The sequence below is a fragment of the Trachemys scripta genome, chromosome 1 (genome assembly GCF_013100865.1).
Source record: "Trachemys scripta elegans isolate TJP31775 chromosome 1, CAS_Tse_1.0, whole genome shotgun sequence".
In the NCBI taxonomy this organism is placed as follows: Eukaryota; Metazoa; Chordata; order Testudines; family Emydidae; genus Trachemys; species Trachemys scripta.
The window spans coordinates 330,436,046-330,451,510 of record NC_048298.1 but is presented as its reverse complement, the minus strand read 5'-3'; the positions used below and the strand labels follow the sequence as shown (position 1 = coordinate 330,451,510).

The window sequence follows — 15,465 nt, the reverse complement described above, 5'->3', positions numbered from 1 at the left end:
TCTCAACTCCGAAGAAAGCTAGAACTCAGTCTGAAGCCTTATGACAGAGGTCATAAGTTTAAGCACATCTGGAATGCTAGAACCATTGCCTTTTCAAAAGGGGAAGTTTGAAACTGGCAAGCACTTCAGCAACAGGAGTTGGTTTGAGGAAGCAGCTGATTTCTGCACATGAAAGTATGACCATAACCTACCAATCTGTAAAACGGGTGCTGATGTGTGTCTCTCCAAAATACTTCTTAAAGCACTTACACTGGCATCTGAGTGCTACTTACTGGCACCATGGTCAAATTGCTTGCTTTAAGCAACAAACATAGGCAGGAATCAAAAACACAGCTGGTGAGTCTCAGAAGACCACAGACATCTGGACCCTAAACCAGCGCTAGCGGAAGGAGTCTATTGGGAATCTGTAGATTTCACAGTTGAAGGGTCTAGAGAGACTAGTCCAAAGCCAATAAATCTTAACTGCATAAGAATGTAAAAAACTTTTGAGAGTGATCAAATGAAGAAAGCACTCATGGGACAAAACAGTCTGCATTAATTAGACTGTTCACTTCCCAAAAGGGCTAAGCGGTCTATATCTGAGGACAAACAATGCGTCTTTGCCTAAGCCAGAACCTTCTGTATAACCACATAAGAGCCCTGCATAAAAGACAATAATGAGATTCCAGAAGCACACCAAGTATCTTCTCTTCAGTATATGTCCCAATTACTTCTGTTTGAACAGATCACTGTTAGCAAGGGGGACAAAAGAATCACCCATCTGCCACACCCTACACTGGTTCCCTACCACAAAAAGCTGGTCCTCTCCTGCATACCACTCAGTAATTTGTGGTCTACGGGTAAAGTGTTATATATTCAAAATTTCAGCAAAATTGAAAAATAAAGCATGCTAAGAGCTGCAGCCACTTTAAAGTTGCAATGCAAGCTTAAAAAGCAGGCCTTATGATTGGACGCTGTGCCTGGTGTTGCAATGCAAGCTCTGTTCTTCTCCTGATTTAATTACTGTTGCTTGTTACAGGAATCCAGACGTGTAAAGTGAACAAAGCAGGATTGCCTGGCTATGTGGACTCTCTCCTCAGACCCTATGCTACCAGCAGTCCCAGCTATCTTCGATACACCACTGACTTCTTGAGGAAACTATAATCCATTGATGATCTTCCAGAAAACACCATCTTAGCCACTATGGATGCAGAAGCCCTCTACACAAACATTCCACACAAAGATGGACTACAAGCCGTCAGGAACAGTATCCCCAATAATATCACAGCAAACCTAGTGGCTGAGCTTTGTGACTTTATCCTCACCCAGACAGATTTGGGGATGATTTATATGTTCAAGTCAGCGGCACTGCTATGGGTATGCGCATGGCCCCACAGTATGGCAACATTTTTATGGCTGACTTAGAACAGCGCTTCTTTAGCTCTCGTCCCCTAGCACCCCTGCCCTACTTGCACCACATTGATGACATCATCATCTGGACTCCTGGGAAGGAGGCTCTTGAGGAATTCCACCAGGATTTCAACAATTTCCACCCCACCATCAACCTCAACTTGGACCAGTCCACACAAGAGATTCACTTCCTGGACACTATAGTGCAAATAAGCGATGGATACTGACCACTATACTTAACTACGTGCCTCCAGTTTTCATCCAGATCACATCACACAATCCATTGTCTACAGCCAAGCCCTCAGATATTATTGCATTTACGCCAATCCCTCAGACAGAGACAAACACCTACAGGATCTCTATCAAGCATTCTTAAAACTACAATACCCACCTGGGGAAGTGAAGAAACAGATTGACAGAGCCAGAAGGGTACCCAGAAGTCACCTACTACAGGACAGGCCCAACAAAAAAAGTAACAGAACGCCACTAGCCATCACCTATAGCCCCCTACTAAAACTTTTCCAGCGCAACATCAAGGATCTACAACCTATCCTGATGGACAATCCCTCACTCGCTCAGACCTTGGGAGACAGGCAAGTCCTCGCTTACAGACAGCCCCCCAATCTACCGATGTGATATATGCCATCATGTGCCAGCAATGCCCCTCTGCCATGTACATTGGCCAAACGTGACAGTCTCTACGCAAAAGAATGGACACAAATCAGACATCAAGAATTGTAACATTCAAAAACCAGTAGGAGAGGACATCAATCTCCCTGGACGCTCAATAACAGACTTTAAAATCACCATTCTTCAACAAAAGGCTTCAAAAACAGACTTCAACGAGAAACTACAGAACTGGAATTAATTTGCAACTTTGACACCATCAAATTAGGCCTGAATAAAGACTGGGAGTGGCTGGGTCACTACAAAAAATAATTTTCCCTCTGTTGATACTCACACCTTCTTGTCAAATGTTGGGAATGGGCCACATTCACCCTAATTGAATTGGCCTCGTTAGCACTGACCCCCCACTTAGTAACGCAACTCCCATCTTTTCATGTGCTGTGTATTTACACCTGCCTATTTTTTTTCACTCCATGCATCTGATGAAGTGGGTTATATCCCACAAAAGCTTATGCCCAAATAAATGTGTTAGTCTCTAAGGTGCCAAAAGGACTCCTCATTGTTTTTGCTGATAGAGACTAAAACGGCTACCCCTCTGAAACAAAGTGCTCAGTGACAGCCAACCAAACAACTAAAATAACAGGAATAACCAAAGTTCAATTTGAATTATTCCTGATTAGCACAGTGCTTTATTAATAAAACATGGACCTTTCAGTCTCTGCAAATTCCCTGGAGCAAGGACTATGTCCTATATTTGCTTATCAGGTGCTCTGTAAATGTGTAACATTACATAAGTGATTTATAATTCCAATATGGAACCAACTTGGCATCAGAGCAAAGGGATGGTTTACCACTATTGATGCATAACTGCAATTTTTTCCCCAGTTTTTCAATTCTGGGTACTCTGATAGCATAATCACAGTATTCTTATTTATCAATAAACATACGGTATACAAATCTCTATATGGTTGTCAGCTATAATACAGGGATTTACATCATATTAGAATTACTGATACAGTAGTTTATCATTAATATGGAAATCTCGCTGCTTTGACTGGCCACTATAATTCTTATAGTCCAATCTGCTCCTGTCTTGCACATGTAATAGAGCTTGCAGGTTTGCAACCTTCTACATGCAGAAGTTGGTATCTAGTTTCAGAAATTTGTGCGCATACCCAGGCAGGCTGAAAGTTAGTTAAACTAAAACCTTAAGCAACTCTGGTCTGGGCATGCACACAGATTTTGGCTACAGCTCTAGGCTCACTAAAATTCATACTAGGGATTTCTGACATAAGATTTCATCAGATCCCAGCATTTTCAGAGTAATAGAACAGAAATTTACTGTACCTTGATCAAGTATTTTTCCCATCTGTCTGCTGTGACAGACTTCCCAATCTTCCTCATCAGTTTCAAGTGAAGTTCTACCAACTCTTTTGGAACTGCAGTATTAAAAAGGGGGAAGAGGGAGAGCAAAAGTTAAAAATAACCAACATAAAAATATCCTAATACTAAATATTATAAAAGTATTGAGACAAAACCATACATTGAGAGTTTTTAAAAGCGCGTAACAACTTGAAAACAATGTAACAAGAGTTTCACAACTAAAAACAAAGGAAGATCTTAAATAAATCAAATAGGTTGGCATTTAGATTTAAAATAAAGACATCTATCCAAGGCTTTAGGTACCCCAATACATCATTGATAATACAACAATATCCCAGCAGCATTAAAGTAATCATTTCACAGGAAATGAGCCAGCTAGACACCTACAGAAACTAATTACCACTCTTTCATCATTGTGAGAAACACAGCCTCTCCAAAAAGCCTATCAAACAGGTGTCTTTTGCTGCATGCCTGGAAGGTCACCAAATGTGAGCTATTTTGGACCAAGTGAGGTGGCACCAAGTTCTTGAGACTCTGAACACTCAAAGGGAACAATCTGCCCTCCACCCCCTCTCTTTGATAGTGCGGGCATTCCAGCTTGCATGCCCCTGCTGACTGCAGCTGGGGCAGTGTGGCACAGGACCTAGGATTTCTAAACCACGCTGTGCTGAAAGCTTAATGATTGTTGATGATGAAATAATAGTAAACCTCTCAAAAAACTGCTTTGCTGCTCATTACAGAAGAGGTTCCTCGCCTTGTGCGGTAATTGAGGCTCTTTGAGATGTGTGTCCCCCTACGGGTGCTCCACTCTAGGGGTCTTCACATCCCTGCGCCTCAGATTGGAGATTTTTGGTATCAGTGTCCGTTTGGCCCACACATGCTCTCTCCCCATGTTCTGTCGCTGTCTAGTGCTGTATGGGCAAACCACCCTCAGTTCCTCCTTTACTGCAGAACTCATATATAAGAGTCACCTAGTGTGAGCACCCATAGGGAGACACATCTTGAAGAACCTCAGTTACAACACCAGGTGAGTCACCTCTTCTTCTTCAAGTAGTGTCTCTATGAGTGTTCCATTCTAGGTGACTTTATAGCAGTGTCCCTGTTGGAAGGGTGGGGCATCAGAGTGGAGTCCAATATTGATGATAATATGGTCAAACCAAGTATCACATCAGATGCTGAATCACGAGTGAATGCATAATGCTTGGCAAATGTATGAGTGGATGCCCAAGTCGCTGCTCTGCATATTTCTGTGATTGAAACCTTATTGAGGAAGGAAAGAAGTCGACAGAGAACTTACAGAGTGTGTTCAGGCTCTCAAAGGGGGCTGCAGGTCATGCGTGCAATAGCAGTAGTTAATGCATTCCGATATCCATCTAGAGAGCCATTGCACAGATATTGGGGATCCCTTAGATCTGTATGAGATGTAGAGGAATAGTGGTATGTCTACACTATGAAATCAGGTCAATTTAATACAAGTCGATTTTTTAGAAATCGATTCGATACAGTCGATTGTGTGTGTCCCCACTAAGCGCATTAAGTCGGCGGTGTGCGCCGACAGTACCGAGGCTAGCATCAACTTTTGGAGCGTTGCACTGTGGTAGCTATCCCAGTCTCCGCTGCCCATTGGAATTCTGTGTTGAGCTCCCAATGCCTGATGGGGCAAAAACATTGTCGCGGGTGGTTCTGGGTACATGTCGTCAGGGCCCCCTCCTTCCCTCCGTGAAAGCAATGGCAAAAAATCGTTTCTCGCCTTTTTTCCTGGGTTACCTGTGCAGACGACATACCACAGCAAGCATGGAGCCCGCTCAGCTCACTGTCACCGTATGTCTCCTGGGTGCTGCTGGCAGACGCGGTACTGCAGTGCTACACAGCAGCATCCCCTTGCCTTGCCGCCGGCAGATGGTACAATATGACTGCTAGCCGTCATCGTCGTCCCGTGGGTGCTCCTGGCCGACCTCAGTTAGGTTGGTCAGGGGCGCCTAGGCAGACATAGGTGCTCCTGGCCAGCCTCGGTGAGGTTGGTCGGGGGCGCCTGGACAAAAATGGGAATGACTCCAGGTCATTCTCTTCTTTAAGTTTCATCTAATGGAGATTCAGTCCTGCCTGGAATATCATGCCAGCTGGAGACTTCTGCCTCAGGCTGCTCTCCCAGTCTGCAGCACCGTGCGGTCACACCTACCCCAGCCTACCCCTTGCTCCCATGGCTCATGAAGCCTGGACAGTAGTAAGGAGCAGTTCAACTACAGGCTGAGCAAGTGCATAATGGTGGTAGAACATGCCTTTGGACGTTTAAAAGCCTGCTGGCGCATTTACTGACTCGGTTAGACCTCACCGAAACCAATATTCCCATCGTTATTACTGCTTGCTGTGTGCGCCATAATATCAGAGAGTAAGGGGGAGACGTTCATGGCAGGGTGGGAGGTTGAGGCAAATCGCCTGGCCACTGATTACGCACTGCCAGACACCAGAGTGGTTACAAGAGCACAGCAGGGCACGCTGCACATCAGAGAAGCTTTGAAAACCAGTTTCATGACTGGCCAGGCTACAGTGTGAAAGTTCTGTTTGTTTCTCCTTGATGAAAACCCGCCTCCTTGGTTCACTCTACTTCTATGTAAGCCAACCGCCCTCCCCTCCCCCCTTTGATCTCCGCTTGCAGAGGCAATAAAGTCATCGTTTCAAATTCATGCACTCTTTATTAATTCGTCACACAAATGGGGGGATACCTGCCAAGGTAGCCTGGGAGGGGTGGGGAAGGAGGAAGCACAGGGGTGCGGTAGTTGTAGGGGCACCCCCTAGAATGGCATGCAGCTCATCATAGAAGCGGCATGTCTAGGGCTCTGACCCGGACTTGCCGTTTGCCTCTCTGGTTCTTTGGTAGGCTTTACGTGGCACTGCTGCGGGTCCCTGTTATAACCTCCGTCCTTCATGCCCTTGGAGATTTTTTCAAATATTCCAGCATTTCGTCTTTCGAAACGGAGTTTGGATAACACTGATTCGTCTCCCCATACAGCAATCTGATGCAGTACCTCCCGTTTGGTCCATGCTGGAGCTCTTTTGCGATTCTAAGACTCCATGGTCACCTGTGCTAATGAGCTCTGCATGGTGCTTGTGAGAAAGATCCACGAAGAGGGACGGGGAGGGAGTAGGGGAGAGGGAGGTAAAACGGATTGAATATCTCTTGACGATCATCTCTAGTACCCAACTGCCTGAGGTTATACGCTCCCAGTTTTGATAAAAAGGAGAAAGGCGGTTGTGACGGGTTGGACCCTCCCCTTCTGGGACACCACCTGATGTACTGGGATTTCACTGAGCCTGCCTGCTCCACTAGCCTGGGCTTCCTCTCCCTATTTTGCTGAATCAGGCTCTCCAGCCTCTGGCAATCTCACAGTCTGTAAACAGCTCTCCATGGGAAGGTTCAGCTAGGAAATCGCCCAGCACTCAAGTGCAGCTTTCCTCTGGAAAGTACACCCAAGATAATATTGTCTTGCGTAGTATAGAAAGATGTGCAGAGCACAAGCTCATAAAAATTCACCCTCTCCCTCAATGTAAAGAGAAATGAACAACTTCTCCCCCCCCCCGTTAGAAATTGCACAAACTGGGTTTAATAAACAAAACACATTTATTAACAAAACAGATTCTAAGTAATTATAAGGGATAGCAAACAGAACAAAGCAGATTACTAAGCAAATAAAACAAAACATGCAAACTAAGCTTGATTCACTAAAGAAACAGGATTCAAAGTGTAATTTCTCACTCTAAATGTTGATTTTAAGCAGGATGCAGAGTTTCTGTAGTTTAGATTTCCAGTTATTTCTCTTTACAGACTAGACTCTTCTGTCTCAGTCTGGACTCAGCCCTTGCCTTTCCTTCAGCTTAGTTCCTTTGTCTCTTCAGGTACTTTCAGCAGTCTTTCTTCTTGGGCAGGAAGGCAATGGAGAAGAGTCCTGTTTGTCTTACTCACCAGCCTCAAGTAAGATTTACGTAAGGCGGGAATCTTTTGTTCCCCAGTCTTGACCTCCCCCTCCTTTTAGTGGAAAATTAGTAGAAGTCCAAGATAGTGTTTAGTACCAGGTAACAAGACCATTTGACCTAGTAGTGTCACAGCTACGTCCCAGAACTCCTCTCAGGAAGGAGAGAGAATAGTATCTTTAAAGTCTTATTGTTTTTTCCTAATGGCCCATCAAAGCTGATGGCCTGTTGTCTGGTGGGTGTTTCCCAAATATACACACAGTTGTAATTGTTACATAGTCAATATTCCTAACTTTAGATACAGAAATGATACATGCATACATATTGGATAATCACATTCAGGAAATCATAACCTTTCCAATGATACCTTACAAGACCCATCTTGCATAAAATATATCTTAGGCCATATTTGTATCTTTACAATATCTCTATGAAGAATATGGGGTGTAACGTCACACTAGTTGCCGAATTGTTGGAGATGTTCAGATTGTTGGAGCAGATGAGACTTGGGGCGGTAACTTGGGGCTTCAACCAACACATCAGAATGATTTTTTGGATGCAGAAGGTTGCCATGTCACTGATTGTGGAGCATTTGGTTGCTGATTTTGTAATCTATGTCTCTTCCTTTCAGGATCATCACGTCTTTGAGGAGGAGAAAAGTGAGTAGGCCAGGATCTCTGTGGTCTGGTACTTACTGAGTCTTCTTTCTTGGGCAGCAGTGTAAATACCCAGAAAACGTAGTGTGGCCCTAGAATCTTTTCATATGTGGAGGGATTCGTCCATTCCTTCTGCAAACAATTTAGATCCCTCAAAAGGGAGGTCCTCCGCTGTGGCTTATACCTCCTTTGAAAAGGTGGAGAGATGAAGCCAAGATGCTCTCCTCATGACAACTGCTGTGGAGATGGAACGAGCAGCTGTATCAGCAGCATCTAGAGAAGCCGCCAATGCTGTCCTCACAAGGAGCTGACCCCTCAGCAATAATCACTGGGAATTGTTCTTTCTGATCTGACAGGAGGCGTTCAATAAAGGCGTTTAATTTTTGAATAATTGGTATGATTGTGTTTTGGCATAAGGGCTTGATAGTTAGCGATCTTAAATTGTAGAGTGGCTAAAGAATATGATTTACATCCAAATAAATCCAGTCATTTCCAGTCCTTATTATATGGTGTCATTTTAGCGGGATGCTGTCTGCCATGTTCATTAATGGCATCGATGACCAGTGAATTAGGGGACGGATGAGAAAATAAAAAAGTCCTCATCTTTAGAGGACACAATATTTTTGTCTACCCTTTTGCACGTTGGGGGTATTGTGGGTTGTGTCTGCCATATAGTTTTCGCCCAATCAAGCAGTGCCTCATTGATAGGGAATGCAATTTTTTCTGATGATGTCGAACACTTTGCACTGTGACTGACTTCATTAAGCAGGATTCACAGGAAATCTGCTACCTATTAAAGAGGTGTTGAAATTGCTTGAAGTTGTCTGCTGTAGTTGGTGGAGGAAGCATGACCAACTTATCAGGAGATGAGGAGGAAATGTTGGTCACCCGAGTGGCTTCCTTGTCTAATCTCTCCTCCGGTTCCTCAAAGGTCTCCTCTTGAGGATCAGGTGGTCTGGCTATTGAAGCTGAAGGAGATTGCTTTCCTCAAGCTCTAAAGTTCCTCAAAAAAACTGTTGTCTATATGCCACCTGTGAGTCCCAATATTGCCACTGAGGTGGCGAGAAAGGCCATGGGTGGAGGCATCCGAGGGTGTCCATACCAACTGGGTGGGTCTCTTCTACTCTGAGGACAGATTAAAGATACACAAGTTTCCACCCAGCTAGCTCCTTGGTGTTGTAATGGAGAACCTTGGAATGACACTGAGTATAGGTCATCCCTATCATCTTCCTCATCATCACTTGACGGGTGAAGCAGTCATGGAAGCTGGAGTAGAATGTCTTGGTACTGCATGGAAGTCCGGGGACCTAGGCATAACCCATACCATGGTTATGTCAGTGCCTATTAAGGGTGATTCAGGTATCTGAGACCATCAAGTTTTTGGGGAACCGAAATTCCTGCGGTACTGGAACAGCCATCGGTACCCACTGAGGTCAGTTGAGTAGGTGCCATTGAAGTGGAGAGAGTTGTTGGTACCAGAGGCTCTCTGAATTGCGAGGAATGGCCACCAGGTATTGCCACAGCCTTTTGCGATGCTGGTATATGCAGTACTGATTGTCTAGAAGATTCCATCGTTGCCATTTTAGAGGAACTCCTTTCTCCCAACAGTACCATTCTGCCTGAGCCACCCTCTTAGGGTCTTTGGGCTTACCCATGGTACTAGTACAGGAGGATCTTGCAGCCTCATAGGTACCTAGTCATGGGTAGTTACTACACAGGTTATCAGTCATGCCAGGGACCTCTTTCTCTTGACCAATTCCCTGCTCAGGAACTTGTGGTCTGTTTTTTCAAGACTTTCTGAGAGGAATCTGAGGATTTCCTCTTTGAAGTCACTGGAGAGTGTTGATCTGACGATGTAGACGGGATCAGTCTTGTCAGGGACCGCTGTCCGGAATGGGTCCCGGGCCCAGGGTCGGAGGCTGGTCAAAGTGAGCTTTCCATCATGAGCAGTCTTAATTTCAGTTCATGGCTCTTTCTGGTTCCAGATTTTACTTTGAAACAATCTGCACTATGCTGATAGGAGACTCCTTCCTGTCTGTGAAGATAGGTTGTAGATCCTTGATGTTATGCTGGAAAGGGCAGCAAATGCAGCAGGAATGACTGTCTCTGACAGGAATGGCTTCCCAACATGAGAGGCAGCAGTTAAACCTGGGGAAACTAGGCATACCCTTTTCAGGGGTTACTTCCTGCCCAGGAAGAGCTAGGGAAATCTAATTTATACTAAGGAGATAACTATTCTACAAGCGAAATAAAATAAATAATTTTAGGAAAAGAAAAAAAAAAGGAAGTACTAACACTAATTAAAGCTCTATTCTACTAAGGAAAAATTAAGAAAAACACTGAGTAAAATCTCTGTCAATGGGCTCTGCTAAGGCTCAGTCTCAGGACAAGGGCAGTTGAGAAACAACTGAGGGCGGTTTACCCACACAGCGCTATATAGCAACAGAGCACAGCACAACATGGGGAGCGCATGTGAGAGCCAAACAGATACTGCTACCAAAAATTTCAGATCTGAGGTGAAGGGACATGAAGACTCCTAGGGTGGTCCACTCATAGGGAAACTACCACTTTATAAATCATCTGTGATTTATAAATCAACCTGGCACCATCAAGCGGCAAAACCCCTGTGCATCACCATTTTAATAAGCTATAGACAATTCAGAGCATCCATTATTTTAATATAATTGACTATTAATAATGCAATGCCACAGGACCTTCAAAGTAATCCTTATTTATTTATGTATGTAGGAGATTCCATAAAATTTGTGATTTGTTGTCCAAGAATCACAGGGATCAACTTGTTTTCAACACATGTGATCATGTACTGTTTACGTGTAATAATTTGGTTGTACACAACTTCAGCGTATTTTCTAAAAGCATTTTGCACTAGTCACTTCACTACACATGCACACACAGGCCTGGTCTACACTACAAAATTGAATTGGCTTAACTACGTCATTGGAGGGTATAAAAAATCCACACCTTTCAACGGCTTAGTTAAGCCGACCTAACCCCCAGTGTAGCTAGTGCTAAGTCAACGGAAGAATTCTTCCACTGACCTACCTACCTCTTGGGGAAGTGGGTTACCTATGCTGATAGGAGACTCCTTCCTGTCAGCCTGGGTAGCGTCTACACTGAAATGCTACAGCAGGGCCATTGTAGCATTAAGTGTAGATACACCCTTACTAATTTTAACAGCAGTAAATGTACAAAATGAGAGATTTTATGATTTTGCCTGATGTTTTCTTACACTGGCTACATTTAACAAGAGTACTGTTGACTGAATCCAACTGCACTTTGTCTGCGCTACTTCTTTTATTGACATATTGTTTCTTCCCTTGTCACTTGTAATGTCATGTATCCAAGACTTGCGTTATGGAGTTTATTTCTTCATCATTTCATTTATATTCAACGAGCTAGTAAGAGTCTTTAAAACAAATACCTTGATATTCAGGTTAATATAAAGGAGTTCAAAATATGTAGTTTGTGTGAAAGATTCAGTTTTATTGCAACGGCACTAGATCAGTTACATAACTTATAGCCAGTCTAGTACAGAGATATCCCACATTAGATGTGCAGAATCACCTGTTTTGAGGGCAAATATCTGCTTTAAATATAGACAGAGAGTATCAAGATTATCTCTAGCATTTATTGATTTTTTTTAGTCCATTTATAGTTTGCCATTATTTATCTTCATTTTGAATAATCAGGCACTGCTCCCATTTGGTTTTCTTGGAAGAGCTAGTCCACATCACTGTAGTACTTGAGCACCCATTTTAGAGCAAATACAGTCTCAGGAATCAATTCTGCAAGGTGCTGGGCACTATGGGCCTGATCAACCAAAATATTTTAGCACAAAGCACTTTAAGCCTGTGTGCAAGTTCCATTTGATTAAAATGGAGGATGTGCTTAGGTGTTCTGCTGGGTCAGACCAAAGTGGTCAGCACCTTTCAGGATCAAGCACTTAGTTCTTCTATCATTCTGTTCCCCAGGCAGAGAGAATGTCTTTTTTTAAATGCACACACCGTTACTGCAGAAAAGTTGGCTTAGAGAAATGTCTCACATTTTTTCTGAAGGCTCAAATTCATGGTCACTCTGAACAGCCCTTGTTGAGGAGTCAGCTCTTTGAGGAAACAGGACTGAATTATAGAACTCCAAAAGTTACAGAAGTAACTGGAAAGTCAATTCTTAGCATGCTCTGCGAGCATCTGCTACTATTTTAAAAGAACCTATTGATGTCCTGCCATTTTTGTGACATCTCAATGTTTAATGTCCTGGGACAGCAGGCCAAGGAGCTACAAAACATATTGATGCAGTTCTTACTTTACATGGACTTCACAACACATTTAAAATCCATTCTTAATTTATTCATCGTTCTCACAGAACTTCATTCATATATCACACTAATATGAATGGTTGAACCAGAAAGCAAGAAGGCTAGAGGTAAGCTGGTTGTGAAAATTGACCTTGTACATTCCCATATGCTTACACTTATTCCTGGAGCATCCTAAACTATCAGGTGCATCCCTGGGGGGGTAAATGAGGGACCCCCATACATGGTATGGGCTGCTCTGAACATATTGAAGCAGCAGCCATGGACCTACGGTTGTGAGTTAGGCTAACTACCTGTCCACATTTAAAAAAAAAAAAGTTAGTTATGGAAACAACCCATCTGAAGAGTCCATCTCCGTTAAGAGATGGCAACACTGGTTCCCACATGCATCATAAGGCACAAGAGCATCTATCCTAATCATCTATAGTACTGGTGATAAAATGTATGAACTGCACAGATAATTCATGGGGGGGGGGGCACGCGCACGGAGGGGGGAGGAATTGTGTGCATGTGTGTGTAGTGCAGATTGGGCAGCTTGGCTGCCTAGTGCATAGAACAGCAGCAGAGGACAGTGGAACCAAGACAATTAGCTGCTCACTGAAGCGGATTACAGTTATTGCAATTGTACATTACTGCGTATTTTCAACTGTGAGCCACAGTTGTGTGTGCTCGGGGATGGGAAGGACATGAATGAAGAGTATTTCATGGAGATACAATAAGTTAACATCTTCACAGAATCTGGACCCATTGCACAAAGGAGTCCACAGGGCCCTTGATAGTTAAGCTTCATAAAGCTCCATATTGTTGATGTTTTTCCAATAATATTTTATAATGTACATAGACTGCATATTTATAGCAGAAAATCATCTAAATATAACTTTTGTAAAGCTTTTCTTCTAAGAAATTAAGCCAAAAGGCCAAATACTTTAGTACAATAGTGCCAATGTGGAGCCACTGTATTTAAATGTTAGTGTCCAACTCAGATTCAATGACAGCGAGGTGGATTAAAGTAGCATCCTGGGCCACATGGTTGCAGAGGATCTGAGTTTAACAGGATGTCTACATGGCAACTGAATGTGTGATTTCAGGTTGGGTAGGCATACCTGAAAAAACATTAATGCAGTTAGCACAAGTAAAGTTACCAGTCAAGACATGGCACCACAGGATGGTCCTCCTGATATACTGCATGGCTAGCCAACATGGGAGCCCAGGCCTCTGCATCTTCCCTGCTAGTTTCAGCTGTGCTAGCTACAGTAAAGCTGGCATGGGTATGCCTACCCAACACCTGAATGGTGCCAGATGTACCTGCTGGGGTAGGCTCGGTTGCCTCACTAGGGAGAAAAATCAAGGGGTCAAGAGTAGGAGGAAGACAAGTGTGTGTCTAGTAGGTTGGAAGAAGAGTGTGTTTGGGGGAGGGGGGAGGAGAGGACACATTAGGCTATAAAGGTAAAATTTTAGGGGTGTGTGAAATTTGTTGGATCCGGCTACCTTCAAACTTACGCCATTCTTGATCAGTATATGGGAGTCATTGTGCCCTGTTCAGATGAAGAGAGGTACTAATAATTACCGTTTTAAAAATGTTTCTGTAACTCCACATTTAACACTGTCAGAGGATGGAAGTAAGATGGCTTGAACTAATGTTTTAATTCCTTCACAATGGCAAGCATTTTCTTCTCTGTATTTCTTATGGAGCACAACCCAACAGGGCTCTGCATCATTTACTTTCACTGTTTGCTGACCAGCATCTGATGAGATAAGCTCTGCTCTAAGAACAGTGTAGTAATTTTGTTCTCTCATGGCTCACTCTGCAGCAAAAGAAAGGGAACCAAATATTATCAATCTTACAAAAAACAGCCTGTACGTAAAGTTTTAGCGATAGTGTGCTGGATTTAAAACCAAAATTAAAATCTGAATGACATTCCCCATGTTATACCACTTAAGATCAATCAAATTTGAACAGTCCTCTAGATTCTGAACTAAGAGAAAGCAGTCTGGGAGCACAGCCTGTTAAAATAAGATTAATGGGTTAGGAAGCAACTGTAGGACTCTAGCCACTGTACTAGCAAAACTTTGAACACCACACGATATGTTAAAGGAAGAGACTCACTTAACTTACATTTGCATTGTGCTGTCTGCTAAGCTATTCTGAGATGACTAAGGGCAGATCTGATAGAAGTCTACAAAGTCATGAATGGTATGGAGAAAGTGAATAGAAAATTGTTATTTACCCCTTCACATAACACAATAACTAAGGGTCACCTGATTAATAGTCAGCAAGTTTAAAAAAACATAAGGAAGTACAACACAGTTAACCTGTTTAACTCGTTGCCAGGGGATGTTGAGAAGGCCAAGAGTATAATGGAGCCACCAAAGAATTAGATACGTTCATGGAGGATCATCAATGGCTATTAGCCAAGATGATCAGGGATGCAACTCCATGACCCAGATAACCCTAAACCTCCAATTGCGAGGAGCTGGGACTGAACCACAGGAGATGGATGACTCAAAATTGCCGTGCTCTGTTCATTCCCTCTGAACCATCTAGCACTGGCCATAGTCAGAGACAGAATACTGGCCTAGATGGATCATTGGTCTGACCCAGTATCACCATTCTTATATAGACTAGCAATTATTTTTTGGACAATCTCGGTAGAGCTTTCAAGGCCTTACAACCAACTTGATGCTATTTCTCCAGTTGTCTGATGGAAACAATGCAATAACTTTTCAGTGCTGCATCTCATCAATTCCAAAATTTCAGAGACTGTTCTAGGCATCAATGGAGAGAATCCTTCGCTTTTATTCTTCCCAAATCAAAAAAGGGGGAAGTAGGGGACACAGAGCCCCAGCCATCTATATGCTGGTGTATGCCATAACTTCATGCATCTCAACAACTGTCTATACATCAAAGAACTGGCTGATACCCAATCTCATCTCTGCCCATCCTCTCAGAGTTTAACACGCTGACACCCTGATTGACTTAGCTCCCAGACATGAGGGCACACAGCCCCTGGCATGGCGAAGGGAGGATGGGGAAGTGGGGGTCACACAGAACCCCTGGCATGGGGGCTAACAGGAGACATCCTGGTATGAAGGAAGAAAGAGGGAATG

At 43.4% G+C, this 15,465-nt stretch overlaps 1 protein-coding gene across 5 annotated transcripts in view; it reads right to left on the bottom strand.

Annotated features, from left to right (window-relative positions):
* Positions 1-15,465, bottom strand: part of RSF1 (remodeling and spacing factor 1) — a 122,648-nt gene that overhangs the window by 74,767 nt on the left and 32,416 nt on the right. For 4 of the 5 annotated variants that reach the window (XM_034759099.1, XM_034759102.1, XM_034759098.1 and 1 more), the window contains exon 2: positions 3,364-3,455. In XM_034759099.1, the coding sequence (XP_034614990.1) occupies positions 3,364-3,455 (92 nt within the window). Of the gene's footprint in view, positions 1-3,363; positions 3,456-13,924; positions 14,373-15,465 lie in introns of those variants that run through there. The other variant, XM_034759100.1, reaches the window with a different exon arrangement.